This window comes from Tachysurus vachellii, chromosome 15 (assembly GCF_030014155.1).
Source record: "Tachysurus vachellii isolate PV-2020 chromosome 15, HZAU_Pvac_v1, whole genome shotgun sequence".
Taxonomy (NCBI): Eukaryota; Metazoa; Chordata; class Actinopteri; order Siluriformes; family Bagridae; genus Tachysurus; species Tachysurus vachellii.
This window is the reverse complement of record NC_083474.1, coordinates 12,353,775-12,370,428: the sequence shown is the minus strand read 5'-3', so window position 1 is coordinate 12,370,428 and position 16,654 is coordinate 12,353,775. Positions and strand designations below refer to the sequence as shown.

Sequence of the window (16,654 nt, the reverse complement as noted above, 5' to 3'; positions counted from 1 at the left end):
GTTTTGAATGATTTACAATTACTATCACAATAACTACTGAATTCTTCAAATTAATAAAAAAAATAAAATAAAATAAACAAAATGAATTACCAAGTAATCAGATGTCTTCCATGTCATAAAAAAGCTCCTGGCAAGATCCAAACACATGTTTAACTTGCTAATGGGAATGTAACAGTAAATGCAAAATCTAATAAAACATACTATACAAAGGCAATTTACTTTTCTGAACGGACTCAATCAACCATGACAGCAATATTATATGTGTTGAATATTGTATTTGCACATGCCTAGTCATTAACAAAGTGAGTATGGCAGTATGTACAGTATGCTTGCCACACAAAATATTTCCTAGCTTTATTTGAGTTTACTTGAAACGTGATAGGACCATGAGACTTTGTTCCACCCAGTTAAATATTTCATATATTTCATTGCACTTTATTGTATTTAGTATATTGTTTATTGTTGACTATTCCAAACCAAATTACCATCAATATTGTTGTATGCCAATAAAAGAATCTTTAATGAACATAAAAAAAGGAGTACAAAATAGGATATTGTACTCAAAAAGTAAAATAGATTGTAAAGGTTTTTACACTTTCAAAGTATCTACACTGTTTTTTTAAGTGTAGACACATAGACATTCTAGGAATAAGCATATCTACTTGGGAACTATTATTTTTCCACATTTGACAAGTATTTTCATTAAATAGTCAAGATGTTTGTGATTGTTAATTCAGACTGAGCAGTCGGTGGTTGATGTGGCTTTGGCCAAGGAGTCATCTGCACATCCCTACATAATGTTTATATTCATTTATTTGCATAGCAGCATAAAATTCATTTCACTATATGTACCTAACTACACTTTAGGGAAGCAACTGACAGCAAGATAAGGAGTTCATTTGAAGTTACTCAGATATTAATAAAACTTTGAATGCTTATAACCCAGATGACTCCCTGAGTACTTGATACAATACAAATACAATACATCATATGTACGTATGTATATTTACAAGATTTGGTATATATGTATATCCAGGAAGAAGGCAACTAATAAATCATTACTCTAGGAAATAAAGATACTTCTCACTTGGATACTTAGGGAAAGCTGAAAATGCTGTTAAAATAGAGAACGATGGTGTGCCTCATGTGTTCTATGTTTCATAGGGGTGATTGGATGAACCTTGAAGGGGGCGGGGTTTGTGTGTGCGTGTGTGTGTGTGTGTGTGTGTGTGTGTGTCGTACGGATTGAGCGCAGAGGTGCACCTGACCGTGAACAGAGACAAGCGCATCATTCCTGTTTTAAAACATTTCAGCGGTGAGTAAATCTTTAATACTGATATGAAGCAAAGGCGGTGTGTCTGCAGTTGATAAATACACCGACATGGCCAAATAATCGATGCTATGACCTTATGAAAAGGGATGAGCTTAAAATAGAAGATAATTGCGCGTAATGGAAGTATAATGCGTTAATCGATGCTCGTGCGTTTGGAGACCTTTACATACATTGACTTTGGGGGGATTGTTGTTCTGCATGCTGTTAATACGTTATAAACGGGTTAATCATTCGGAATGTCGCATGTTTAGCTTTGTCATTTCACTCAGATCATCAGTGAAGGGCAGATATTTTCTTTGGTTTGTCATGGTGACAGGATGTGGAGGATGCTCTGGACTGATGCCTGTTTGTGTTTATTACGTTTTATGGCGCTGGAGATGTTTTAGGCCTGTTGTTGACGTCACTGACTCTCTATAGTCAGAGGATTTTGCGTGACATCAGAAGTCGAAAACTGCGCCAGAAAAAGACGCAGACATTTAGTCTGAGATTGAAAACCGAGTCTGGAATCTGAATTATTAGAACTATGAAACATTAAGTGACATTGAGTGCTTGTTTTATGATGCGTAATTGCTGTAGTTTTGTTTTAAGCTCTGGACAAAAAGGTATAGAATTAAGACCAGACTGATCACGTACAGAAAGCAGTTTGGTGGAACAAAGCAATGGGATGCAGCTGTTTACAGTTTCACACAAGGTTTCATCTTTCATTAATCTGACACTAGAAGGGTCAAAGATGAATTGATTCTCCTCTAAAGCAGCATACAGCTTTCTTCTAATTGTACTAGCCCTATCAGAGTGATGCGTTTGCATAGATAAAGCTGTTACAGTGAGACATTTCACTTTTTTATGACTATGTTATTTAAATAAAATCTAAATTTGATGTGTGTATGTAAATATCAGCTTCAGTTTAGTTATGCATAAATGCCATTTGTCTTGCTTGAAATTCATTCATTCATTCATTCAATCATCTTCAACCGCTTATCCGAACTACCTCGGGTCACGGGGAGCCTGTGCCTATCTCAGGCGTCATCGGGCATCAAGGCAGGATACACCCTGGACAGAGTGCCAACCCATCGCAGGGCACACACACACTCTCATTCACTCACGCACTCACACACTAGGGACAATTTTCCAGAGATGCCAATCAACCTACCATGCATGTCTTTGGACTGGGGGAGGAAACCGGAGTACCCGGAGGAAACCCCCGAGGCACGGGGAGAACATGCAAACTCCACACACACAAGGTGGAGGCTGGAATCAAACCCCAACCCTGGAGGTGTGAGGCGAACGTGCTAACCACTAAGCCACCGTGCCCCCCTTTTGCTTGAAATTGATTTTTTAAATATAAAAAGTTTTAAAAGAAATTCTTGTTCATTTGCTTTTTGTAACCCATGCTTAATTATGTCTTACACTTCAGTAATGGCTTTCTTTGAGCTGTAGACAAAATGTCATTAGTCTTGTATTGTTTGAGCTTCTTTTGATATGGTGATATAGTAATAAATTGTAACAGCACTATACAGGATTCGTTCATTCTTATAACTGAAATGGCCTTTGCAAAACTCATATCTCAGAGGACTGTACATTATTGTACTGAGAACATCCTGACCATGCAATCCTATTGAGTTGTCCTGGAGGTGTTTTGATTCATGTTGCTATTTACATGATCTAACAGACATAATCATTTTGTTTAATTTTCCAACATGTCTCCAAGTAGTTTATCAATTTTCTATTGTAATATGGAACAGTATAATAATAATATAATGTTTTATTATGTTATTATTGTCCAGCACATATTGTCCAGCCCTTGCTTGACATTGCTATCACATAAAGGACCTTGCCTGCATCAGTGGTCTTAACATTTAGATTACTACAGATGAATCTTTTGTCTGGTCTGTATATTTTCAGCCTGACAAAGACAATGGATTTTAAAGGTGACATTCATACAAATGGAGCTCCTAAGTCTGGCCAGGACAATCTTTTAAAGAAAGATAATATGCCTACCCTAGAGGCAAGAAGTTTTGACATTAAAGTTGGTAACCCCATTGATAAACTTGATGGGAAAAAAGAAGGTAAGCAAAAACCACACAGAAAAAACTTTTACAGTCATTCTAAAAGTCCTACAAAAAAGTATAAAAAATTTACAAATGCCTAGTTACATGTCTTATATTATGAAAACTTCTTAAATGCATCATTGTTTTATTATGCTATTATTGACTAAATGCATTTATATTGAAGATAACAATATAAATAATTCATCATATTTCTGTCTGTGTGTACTGTGTCTGACCATAAAATCTGAGCTTGTCATATAATTTACCATTTAATAAACCATTCACTAAGAGCTAGCCCGATTCATATTCTTCATCTGTGATATACCTGACACAGACAGCATGCAGCTGAGCACTGAGATGTTCACAGCTGCTTGTGTAATCATAAATATTGGCCCATGCTCTCTTCCTGTTGTTATGTCAGGCTGTCATGCACAGTTTATGTAGATAGCCATCAGTGCCTAAAATATCAGTCTCATTCAACTAAAGCCATGAAGCTTGATGAACAGAGATTATGTCTATTCCATGACAAAAGTAAAATGCTTATATTATCATTCTCTGTACTGTTTCAGACCCTAGCTTCTTTTTTTTGATTTTCTGTAGGACAGATTGGGAGTCAGTGCCAAGGGTCTCTGGCAGAAAAAGGCTTTGGTCAGATCTGTAACACTGACGTGTTTGGTAAGAGCAACCACCACATTCCTACAAAGCATTGCAGAAAAAGATTAAAAACCAGAATATGATGCTAAAAAGCCAGAATTAATTAAAGAATTAATTTCTGCAATTAGAAATCTTTGGCTTTCATATAAAAACTTTACTGATATTGTAGTTATCTATGAAAATGTCAGTTTACAGTTAAAAATAGCCTGTCCCCTCCATTAACCCCATAGCACTGTCTATTTAGCTACACTTTTATCAACACAATTTTCATTATATTTTGTAATAATGAATGATTTTGAGGCAGCACCCTACCTTCACACTATTTTGCCTGGTGTTCCTGGAAAAAGATCTGCATCCATTGTGACCCTGATCGGGATATATCAGTATTTCAAAATGAATGAGTGAATAATGATAAGTAAGAAATTTTAAGATTTTGTATATTTGTTAATATTGCTGAATCATGCTTGACATGTCTGCCAAAAGATAAGTGTATAATTTAATATTATATAGTAATTAATTATATTGACTATGTATATTATACACATTGGTATTAGACAATTCTTTTGTCCACTGGGGAGCTGTGAGTTCACATATGTGGATTCCTGTTTAAATATAACATGCTTGTAAATACCTTGTATGAAATAGACTACAGTGCCTCTTACAAAGCAGAGTAGTTGTATTGAGAAAATAATGAATATCTGGAATTCATACTACTCATGTGGCTTCTTTCTTCTGTTGTACTCTGCAGGTTTCACCCAGCAAGGAATGAATACAACTGCTAATATGAATGTGGCCCCCTTTCAGTCCACTAAACCTCCCACAATGGATGAATCTCAGAAGACATCTATCCTACATGCTAATGAACCACCAAAACCTTTCCTGGCCCCCAGTAAACCATCTGACACAATCACTCACAATATCTTGGACAAACCTGCAGGTAAATTACAACTTCAATTCATACTTCAAATTCATTCTGTGTCTTTTAAACTAACAGGGATCGTATTAAATAAAGTTTGTGGTTATTATTTCACATTGGAATGACCGGAAAAATGACTAGATTTACTCCATTAAGAACAATTTTATTATTATTTTCACTATTTTCAACCATCATTTATGAGCTTGTAATTTTCCACAATTATAAAAAACACAATTATATAAAACACATAACAAAAAATAAGATATTAAAAAACAACAAACAAATAATGATAAGCAGCCTGATTAAAATGTATAACTACCTTATTTAGACTGTATTTATAACTTTTTCTGTAATATAATGTATTTACTTTAAAGTAAATATTTTTTGTTGTGTGAGCTAATACATATTCCTGATTATTCCCACAATAAATGTGTAAACAGATTTATCAGCTGGGTGTCTGAAGCAAAATGTGCACAGTCTCAATTGAATTTAATTAATTCTGCACTCATAATGGATTTTAACAAACCTGAAAGTCACTTCAAGGATGGTGAATTTATGTGCAAATTAATCCCACAAACAGTCAGATGTTAAATTTACAGAATCCTGTTTTTGACTGTTGAAGACCAAATTATTCCATTCACTAAGCATTAAGTATGAAAACACTGAGTTGCAACAGAAAAATGTTCACAAATTGTCAAGAGCTGATGAGTTCAAATGCTGACATACCCATCTTTCGCTGGGAGCCAAGAGAGCAAATTGGCTATTCTCTCTAGGTGAGCGGGATTTCACACTGTCTCTACCTGGTCAATCACAGTGATACTTGCCAAACATGGTCCATAGGTAACCAAGCAATCAAATGTGTTCTCAAAAATGATGGCCTAATTTTGCTGAAGTAAAGTTTGTTTTATGTTATATTCACTGAACATGTAGATCGCTGATGACAATTCCACAAAGCCTTTGAACATATTTTCACCTCACATTTTTCATGTCTCATGAACTTTATTTACCTAGATACTAACATACAGTACAGCTTTGTTGCTGAAATCTAAACAGCTCTTTTGATTGTACATTTCTAATCAGCTGATATATTACAAAACAGATTTGACAGCTTTAACTTGTATATGTTAAGATATAACTGCAAATTGCTGACTTTTCTTCCATTTAGTGACAAAAAATGTTGGATGGAGGTGCCATTTATTTTGTATTGTTATGATGTTAGGATCCTGTGGTGCATGGGTCATACGCATTGATTCCAACTGTTCACAAATTATTTGCATGTTAAAAAAATGACAATTCCTCTTCCTCTTTGTAAAATCAAGAAGTATGCTCTTGGACAGGTCAGGCCATGCACACCCATTCTCTCAACAAGGCAGAGCAGAGTCCCTCAGAACATTTGGGTTATCAAGGGTTTCTGCATAAAGATGCCACATCAGATGAAGGGCCCAATGAGGCTATACAGCAGAAGAGGAAAAAAAGTGAAACTAGTGAAGAGGCATGTGGTCTCCTGGAAAGCCTCAGATCTCCTGAGAAAACCAAATCAAAAAGCTCTAGCCAAGAAGACTGTTCACCCCCTGGTAATGGTGAGACCTGGAAGAGTGAAATTCGAGAGTGGGGTGGTGGACGGATCCAGGCAAAGAAAAGTAAGAGCAGAATGAAGCTCCCTGATGAGTGGGCCAGTTTACCAAATACAGGGAGCCCCTCGCTTCCTCCTGACCCAAATACAGCAAAGGATATAGACAGGGAAATGCTTGTTCCTGACATGTATGAGGCCAAAAACCCTTCTAGTACTTTTGTTGAAGAAGAAAGTTTATTACCTTCTTTCACAACTGCACTTCAGTCGGCCATCCCAGCAACAATAAGTCAGGGGAATGCCAGCTTACTTTCTGACAACCATGGTCTATCCCAGAGCAATCAAGTGTTGACCCCGAATTTCACCTCTGACTTTGAAACTACTGTACATGCCATCTCTAGCCCACATGCAGACTCCAAAACATTCAAGAACAACTCATCTGTAAGTGATCCCTCCCCATCAGACACTTCCAGCACTGTAGTAAGCCAAAATCCTGCAGATCCTGCTCCCCAAACAAAGCATCAGGAACCACCACTGGCAAAGTCCCACCAAGGTTGGTGAAGAATATATGAAGATGATTTCCTTAGTGCATGGCTCCATGAAGTGGGCCCTCTTCTGTTTAAGTAGTGGCTCTAGTTGATAGGAAGACAACAGATATTCAAGTAACAAATTGTAAATCTTATCCATGAAAGTTGGATTAAAGTTGAATTGCAACAAAACCTCCAGTATTAAATTAACCCTGTAAACTTCCAAAACTAGTTTCAGCTTGGTTAGATATTCCCCATTCTATCCAACTGCATACATTCCTATTTAGTGTTACAGCTAATTAATATGCTTTAAAATAACTTCCTGCATAATAAGTCAAGAGTTTAATCTCATAGTTGATTTAGATCCAGATATCATTTGGGGATTAATTAAATACTGGGGACTTATCTTTTTTTTTTTGGATAGAACTCCCTGCTAACATCAATAAACAATCATCTCCCCTAAAGCACCAAGTCAGTTTTTCTTGTCAAGTATTATTGGGAGTTCAGCCTCTATTCTTCTGTACTAGTTTCACTTTGAGGACACGGTTTAGATCTCACGGATCTCAACTAATCACTTATCACACAGTCAACAGTAATACATATCTTATTCAAACACTTCTTGTTTTACTGGGCATACAGTATGTAGTTGAGGACAGTAGAAGTCACTAGGCAACCAAATGGGGCAGTGGTGGCTTGAGTGGTTATAGCTCTGGGTTATTGATTGGTGGATCGGGGTTCAAGCCAAGTGGCATTCACTACCAGGCTGCCACTGTTGGGCCCTTGAGCAAGGCCCTTAACCCTCACCACTTCAGGCGTGCTGTATCATGGCTGACCCTGTGCTCTGAACTTCCAAAGTTGGGATATGCGAAGAAAGAATTTTACTGTGCTGTAATGTATATGTGACAAATAAAGGCTTCTATTCTTCAGGTGTATTACTTAATACATGGCTACCTCGAATACTCAATATTCACCTCATCCACATCTATAATGTCAAATGCCAACATGTCAGAGGGCAGTCAAAAACACATTTGCAAAACATTTTAAAAACACATTTAGTATTAGCTTCCTTCTGTATATGTGACCTTGACTAACTAGCAAAATCATTCTTCAAGGTTCAAATGTAGTGCTGTGTTCTGACCGTATTAAAATGAATCCCCTGGTTGAGCAGAGCTAGAGCTTTTGTCATGGGAAAGAATTAGAGGAGATACAAGACTGTACAATATTTGGACTCCAAAAAACTTTAGCATTGCTAAGTCTAGCCGAAATTACATGCTATTTCAGAAAACTATATGAAAAATTAACATCATTACAAAGTAGAAAATCAAATGGAATGTTCATGTGTTAAATGACAAGACTAACATCCAGTGACTCACTTCCAGGACAGGTGATTTTTACATGTGAGATCAAATAAAGAAAAATTATACAACCACTACATTTGATAAAATAAAGTCTTCTGAAAGTCTTTCTCAAACAGACTCTGGAGCTCTGAATTTAATTAAACATGAACTGAAAGGCTGAACTCCCTGTGATGCATCAGGGAAAAGGACAGTGCTGCATGAGAGCTATTTGAGTCCAGTGACCAAAGTGTGAACGTTATTGTTGTTTTATACAGAAAATATTTCTGGGTAAATTTGTGACTGGTAATCCTCATTTCTGATTTTTCCTGCATGTAATGAAATGCCAGTATTGTCATAACACAGACTGCTGTTCATTGCATCATATAAGCCATTTCTCTGGATAACAGCAAACTCTTTTTCTTGCAGCTTTTCCTAAAGTGTGTTATTTATTTTGTGTGGCTCGCATGAGCTGTTTAATTTTGTTTATTTTAATTTGTGCTATTCCTCATGAGAACTGTATTACTTGCTTTATCAAACACAAATTGTTAACAGATCCATCTGTTAATAATGATATCTTTTTCTGTTTTCTCTCTCTTTATGGATTAAATGGTTTGATGAATGCTTCATGAAAACAGGTAAGACATCATATGTTACCTGTAAATTATGAATATGAATGGCTGAATTAGTGGGAGTGCAAGATTTATGAAATTATTGCCACCAAGGTTCATTTGCTCTTGTTTTTGGAGCCCTTAAATTGATTTATTATGTCATTGTATTATGCTGCTCAAAGAGTACAACAGACCCAGGGTGTAAGCACATCTGAGATTTGGCACAGTAGGCAGTAGAAAGCAAAATCACATAAATATATGTGGGACAACAGGGCTCAGGTGTGCCATGTTAGTTATTGCCCCTCTAGCTCATCCCTAAACATCCAGCGTAGAGCCATGCCAAATCAGGCTAAAACTTCTGGTATACATGTTTTCATGCAGATGTTCAATCATTCTAATTATTGCTCAGGAATGATATCAATTCATTGATAAGGTACTGTAGATTTATTTAATCTTCAAATTAATTAAGTTACTTATTCTTTCCATCACTTTGGCAGGCTGTGGTCAGTTTTTATACCCTGATTTAGTATTAATATCATCACTGTAGGGATGACATGGTCTTTTTTTGGATAACAGTGTTTTTCTGTGAGATACTTCCATCCTGCACCTGACATAAGACGTAGATCTTGACAGAGGAAACATGCAGATGTAAGCCAGTAAATACATTTAGATGACATTTTATAAACATTTTATGATTCTTTGCCTTTTAAAGTGAAAGAAGAAAACATTGCTAAAGAGAAGACAGAGAAAATTGATGCTTCGTCTAAGACACTTGTAAAAGTAGACAAGCTTGAAAACACAGAAAAGACTGACATCAAGAACGTGGACAATAGACAGGTAGAGAAACAGGACTCTCAAACTGAGAAGAATGGAAAAGATAAGAAAAAGGATAATATTGAAGAGACAAAAAAGGAAGTAAAGGAAGAGAAGAAGAATGGCAGTGAAAAAGTGGACAAGACAGTCAAGAATGAGAAGAATGTGAAGGCTGCCAAAGAGACCAGCAAACCCACTGCAGCAAATGAAACTAAAGATTTGATCAGTCCTGATAAAGTCAAGGTATGTCTGAAAGAAAGACATTAACCTTTATGTCATTGTGTGGTTGTGCTTTAACAAAGCTTTAACAAAACAAAACGAAACAAAAAAAAACATATATAATATATAATATATATATTATGTATTAAGATCCTCTTTTTATTCACAATGTTTACATGCAGTCAAATAAACAAAATTCAGCAAAACCAAGCTCACATTCCACTGGAGAAAATTCTGGTTCAGCAAATAAAAAAGGCCCTGTGGCTAAAAAAACATCTCCAACTGGCACCAAGAAGCCTGCTGGCATTCCTTCTACCTATGAGGCAAAGGTGAGGAAACATTTTCTCTTTTAATGTTGGTTTTGAATTACATGGTTAAAAGAAACATACTCAGCTTCCAAGGTATATATTTTTTTAATTCAGACACCTGAGAACAGTACACTGACCCAGAGGAAGCCTCCAGTTCCAAAGTTTAATGGGGCATCAGCTCCAAAAGCTTCTTCTGGCACCAAGACCAGTAACTTCTCAGGTACAATGCAGCAAAAAAAAAAAAAAAAACAACAACTATGACTTAATTAATGAATAATAAAATTTAATAATAGGGTTAAGGATAATTTGGGGACAATATCTATAATTTCTATAATTTATAATTAATTAATTAATTTAATTCTAATATTTATAGTTTCTATAATTAAACTAGTTGTTATATTTTAATGTTATAATGTTATATTTTATGATAATTTTATGATATATTAGAAATATAGTATTGACTAGGTTCAGAAACCTAATAGCCTTGTTAGTAGTTCTATGATAAGAGAAATAATTGGTATATGCTTTTAAATAATCTTTGTTTTTTCGCCAATCATCTAAAGTTAAACCCCTAAAAACGACTCCTACAAATGCAACCAGTGCACCAGCAACACAAGCTAAGGATGGGACCTCAGCCTCTCGGGCCTCCCGTATCACCAAACCTCCTGTGCCCAAGCAAGTACCCCTGCCAAAGAAGCCCCCAGTTCCACGAGCACCGCGCAGTGCTCGGATTCCTACCACACCCCTGCCTGATCTAAAGAATGTGTCCTCAAAGATTGGCTCCACAGACAACATGAAGTACCAGCCTGGTGGAGGCAAGGTACAGTGTTCTAGGGGAAGGATACTGAACTGCTTTACATTCTGTAGATCTATCTATCTATCTATCTATCTATCTATCTATCTATCTATCTATCTATCTATCTATCTATCTATCTATCTATCTATCTATCTATCTATCTATCTTTATATATATAAATCTGTTTGTAAAGGTTCAACTAGTACACAAGAAAATGGACTTCAGCCACATTACCTCCCGCTGTGGATCCAGGGACAACATCAAGCATGTCCCCGGAGGAGGAAACGTAAGTTTTAAAATCCCATTAGTTTTATTCTATCAGCTCGCACGCAGCATTTCTTGACAGAACCGTATCATGCTACATAATATAATGTACATAATAGCTCATGTTCAGTAGGAACATAATAGTCCAATAGGAAAAAAATAGTTTTTAAATATACTGAATAGTTATTTTAATTACCAGAAGGCACATCTCAAACTTTTCACATTTATTAAATATGACATTAGAATATCCTCAAGAAACCTCAGAGTGGGAATAGAAAGAATACTTTTAAGATCTCTTTGGGCTAATATTTTCATGCTCTTTCAAACCAATTACAAAATATCTATGACCAATAATACAGAGGTCAGTTTTCCCATTTGTAATATTGAGGTAAAGGGAGTTCTGGGGGATTCTGTTTTATGGCAGAGAACTAAATGCTCTCTTACTGTAATAATTTTCAGGTTCAGATTCTGAACAAAAAAGTTGATTTAAGCAAAGTGACCCAAAAATGTGGCTCCAAGGACAACATTAACCACAAGCCAGGTAAATGACTGATTTTAATGAAGAATAACTATTCTGGATGAATATATGTATTATTTGTTCCCCTAACTACTTGTCCATAATAGGTGGTTGTAATGTAAAGATTGAATCTGAGAAGAGCAAGTCCAAAACAGGATCAATGGACAATGTTGGACAAGAGCTAGGTGGTGACCACGCTGAGGTAATGAAAGTCAGATAGATTAGAAAGTCACTAGATATCAGTCTAGATAGCAATGATAGCAGTCTATCACCTGCAGTGTTTTACTGAAAATTTCATTTTAAAGGATATTAACTGTTTACAGATTCTTTTAATCAAGTAATTTTTGTGTCGCTCTGGATAAGCAAATGCTGCCAAATGCTGTAAATGAAAATCTGAATGACATAAAGGCAGTTACTTAGGTTACACTGTTTGCAGGTTGTAAAGGTTCAACAGAAATCGGAAGGAAGCCCCCCTGCTCCTGAAAACCCACCAATTCAGACCAATGAAGGGATGAAAGAGAAGGGTCTAAAAGAGAGCTCTCCTGTACCCCCAGCTGTACCCTGTGAAGGACAGGGACTCTCGATTTCTCAAAGTCAAGCCAAACACATCCCTGCCATAAGTAAGTACATACTAGCTCCTTTGGTTGTGCTTTGACATGACATCATTCATGTGTACAACACTTCATCTCAAAACATTTTTAATTAAGGTATATAAGTAAATAACAGGGGTCCAAGCACAGTGCTTGGTTTGTTAAGATTTTTTTATTATTCTGATTTACCAACCTGATAGGCAGCTATACCTATTCCTGTAAAATATAAAAAATGTATTTATGTAAACTGACAGTTTTAACAACATAATGTTTAGATGAAATGTTTACTAGCAGTGAATTTGTGTAAATTGTTTTTTTTTTTAACTAAACACAATTACATATATAAAATGGATTGTCCTAACCATGACATTTTCCTGCAAGAAAACTATCAAGACATAGTAATGCTATTATATTCACAAGATTCTTTGAAGTGTGGCTCACATTTCCATTTTATTTATATGTTCATTTGTATGAACAAGACCAACAATTAACTACCTCATGTAATTATTTTCTCTTCAGACTGAATCCTACAGGCTGAGCTTCCAAGGGGAGCTTACACAAAACCGTGGCACCAGTATCATCTCCTGGTCCCTTCCTGAGTGGCAACCACCTTTCACCCACAATGAATTCGCAGTATTTCTCTGAGGTCTAGTCTCCTTCCTCTTAACCTAGCCTGTTGCATATAGTAGCCTGGGAATGGGCTTGAAACCAGCACACTAGCGCAACAAAAGCCGAACCTTTTAACACATCACCTATATATCACCTTTCTCTCTCACCGTTATCATCTACTTTTCTTTTTCCTCAGATACATACAGATTTTATCTCAATTCAAGGCTTCGGCAGGGTTTCAGAGCTAGCTTGGTTTCAGTGTGCAGTGCCTGATGGAAGCCATATTAGCCTCATACTGCTAACTACATAGAAACATGCTTACTTCTTCTTTTCTTCCCGTTTAAGAAATGAAATTCAAGGGTCAAAATAATCAAAAGTTATGGTATCAAGTGGAGGAATCTTACAATAGAAATGATGCCTTGCCCAACATTAAATTTAATTTAGCAAAAATAACGATGGCAAAATATATGAAATGGCCTATGAATGTGAATCTACCAGACTAAAATGAGCTAAACCAGACTAAAATTACCAGAATATTAATCAATTATATTAACACCCCAGGTTTACACTGAGCCAGGATTTTCTATGGCTGCCCATTGCCCAATGTAAACTCCCATGCAGTCACTAAGGAGCCTGTATTGTACCTGTCCAAGTATGCTAAAGTAAATGTTTGCCCCATCCAAAATGAGGAAATCATACCACTCAAATTTTGGACCAGTGAGACAGGTGCACTTTTACTATGTGTTTACATTATTTTAATAACAATCCATAATTTTATGCCAAAATGTTTGGAAATTTCTAAACAGAAAGGCATTTCTCTTTACAACATGAACATATTTACTGTAGTGCAGTGCAGTGAAAAAAAAAATTCACATACAGCAGGCAAATACTTTAATATTGCTCAATGAGAATACAAAATCAGTACTTCCCCTGTTGAGGTGAAAGATCCACGATAATTTAAGTGCAGAATCTGAATATTTTGAATATAAAGTATTTGAATATATTTCATTTTCATATCAAAAGCCTAACATTTATTTTACCCAGTGTAGTTAAAAGAGTCATGACCTCATAGACTCAAAGTCATGAACTCTTCAGTGAAAGTCTTTTTTAAAATAGGACACAATACGCTATGAAGCACAATATGGAGTTATGAAATAATAGACATTTGGGAGAAAGTCCATGGCTGACACGTTACCATCGTCAGACAATATTTCTGCGCTAACCCCCTTTCTCCTCCCCACTTTTCAGCCAACCCCTACACAAAAGGGGCCTAGCAATCTAGAGCAAAGCAGAATAGCAAGTTCTCAAAGTTCTCCCAACTTCTACACTTCACTCAGTGGGAGGGTCCATGTCACTTAGTTGAGGGTGTGATCTGCACTCGCAAAATTAAACATGTGATTAAAAATCTCTTTCTTCACAATGTGTAATATACTTTATCTGGATACAGTATAAACATCTAACGAAATAAATCAGTCCAGTAAATGTGAATTCTGCGTGAATGTTCAGGCCTTGCACAAAGGACTCACTATAAAGATATGTGTATTATTTAATGTTTGTGAGAAAGCCTGTGGATATAATTAGCAACATTAATATTTAGTACTACGTGTACATGCCTTTGTGCCTAGTGTGTGTGCACAGTGTGTGTACAGTGTGCAGTGGTCACATGTATTCATGCATGCAGCCATGCTATCTTTATGAATGGTCTCATGAATAATGTCTTGTAAAAGAGGTAATATAATAGCTGCACCTCAACAACACATACACATAAAGCATTTGGTATATAGTTCCACTGACTGGCAAAATACAATGAAAAGGGTTTACTGTATGTACTTTACACTATTTTTCGTATTAATGAAACTGAATACTTGTGCAACTTTTCTGTGTGTTTTTGGCTGAATGGATGCATTACCACTAGAAGGCTGCCGAAAAAATTCAAGGCAGTGTATTGTTTTGAATATGTGTAGTAGATACGACAAGACAATCCATTTTTTGGTATTTTGTAATGTGTTTTGTAGATCAGCATGCTTAGCAAACGTAAAAAAGCAATAATTTGTGTGCTTTAGAACGAACATTTATCACAATTTATTTGCCTCTTACTTTAATATTATACATTAAATACAAAAACACTAACTCTCCATATGTTTAAAATAAGCGCTTTTAAGCAGCACAACTCGAGAATAACATACACGTCCTGCTCTCTTCCTGAAATACTGTTATTTTGTTTGTTTGTAGACAGTTTAAGTGCTATTGCTTTGCTTATTCAGTCCTGAAAGCACAACAAAACAGTGAGGCACAGAATTAAGACAGTGATGAGTTACACATTACTTCATAAATATTCTGTGTAAACTTTGATCATTAAGTTATATTTGAATCTGTTACAAAAACCTAAGCTTTGCTTTAGTATAAGAAATCAGGCATGATCTGTGTAAATGTTTGATGCATTTTGATATATTTCCTGTCATTTTTTTTAATCTCCTCTTCAACTGAGTTTACTTTATTTAGTTGGGCCTAGTTTTCCATTTCACCTACAATAATCGAACAAACCCACAAATTCCCTTTGAGATCGTCAGTTTGTGATATGTGAGTGTCACTGGTTATGGATGGACATGTGCCCATAATTGGGATCCTGTTTTCAAATATATTCATTTATGATATATTCACACCACTTATTTATACTGTACCGTGCTATTGGTAATTGAGATACATTTTTTCCCCAACCTGAGTGTAATGCTGTTCATTTGTGGCAGGTGATTCTGACAAATAGGATATAGCTATAAGGACCAAGCATTTTTCAGTATAGCACAGCACCAGTTCCAGTTTTTGCACCCCTTGCCTCCAAGTTGTGCATGTTGGGGTTTCTTTTGTTGAATGAATTGTATTGTGTTTAGTAAATGATCATTTCAGTGTTCCAACAGGGATGTCAAAAGAAAATGTTGTGTGTACAGCAGAATATGCAGCAGAATATGCTCAAGGCATACAGATTACTGACAATTTAAAATATAATTGAGTGGAGGAAAGGTGCACTTCTGAAATAGATAACCTTAAACATTATACAGCAATAATAATAATGATACACGATTTTGTCCCAGTTTGGAATGTAATTAAATCGTTCACTATATGATAAAATACAGACACCTTACACATGCATGATAAGGGTTACAGCATATTCCTCTTTTAATATCCACTCACCTGTTTAAAGGGGAACATATTAGGACTTATGACAGGAAGATGTGTCCTTGAGTGTCCTTTACAAAGCAGATGGAGAAATATAGAGTAAAACTCATCTTGAAGCCCAAGAAATTTGGTTGCCATCACCTGATGCTTCTGATGCATAGAGTTTAAAGGTATCAGTCAGTCATTGTTGTCTGTGATATAAAACCATGTGTCTCACAGTGGTTTAAGTATAAAACAGTGGCATTAGGCAGCTCCAGTATGTGTATGGGCTCGGTGTGTTTACTCACTAGTTAACTCTCAATTTAAAATGAGCTTTAGACATCAGTCTTGTGCTGGGTGTATTGATTTGCCTATTACAGTAAATGTGTACT

General features: G+C 36.0%; 1 protein-coding gene across 1 annotated transcript; it reads left to right on the top strand.

Moving 5' to 3' along the window:
• The first annotated feature begins 1,256 nt into the window (after window positions 1-1,256).
• Window positions 1,257-16,644, top strand: LOC132858483 (microtubule-associated protein tau-like). Its single transcript, XM_060888857.1, has 14 exons — window positions 1,257-1,315; window positions 3,236-3,399; window positions 3,982-4,056; window positions 4,784-4,972; window positions 6,289-7,074; window positions 9,706-10,049; window positions 10,208-10,354; window positions 10,448-10,553; window positions 10,897-11,153; window positions 11,323-11,415; window positions 11,853-11,934; window positions 12,018-12,112; window positions 12,347-12,530; window positions 13,020-16,644. The coding sequence occupies exons 2-14, from the start codon at window positions 3,249-3,251 to the stop codon at window positions 13,022-13,024; spliced, it is 2,514 nt and encodes an 837-aa protein (XP_060744840.1). The 5' UTR covers window positions 1,257-1,315; window positions 3,236-3,248; the 3' UTR covers window positions 13,025-16,644.
• The last annotated feature ends 10 nt before the right edge of the window (window positions 16,645-16,654 follow it).

Coding starts and splice junctions, on each gene's coding strand:
- LOC132858483 (XM_060888857.1), top strand. CDS start 3,249: ATGGATTTTAAAGGTGACATTCATACAAATGGAGCTCCTAAGTCTGGC. Junction 4,057..4,783: donor CTGTAACACTGACGTGTTTG/GTAAGAGCAACC, acceptor TGTACTCTGCAG/GTTTCACCCAGCAAGGAATG. Junction 12,113..12,346: donor TAGGTGGTGACCACGCTGAG/GTAATGAAAGTC, acceptor CACTGTTTGCAG/GTTGTAAAGGTTCAACAGAA.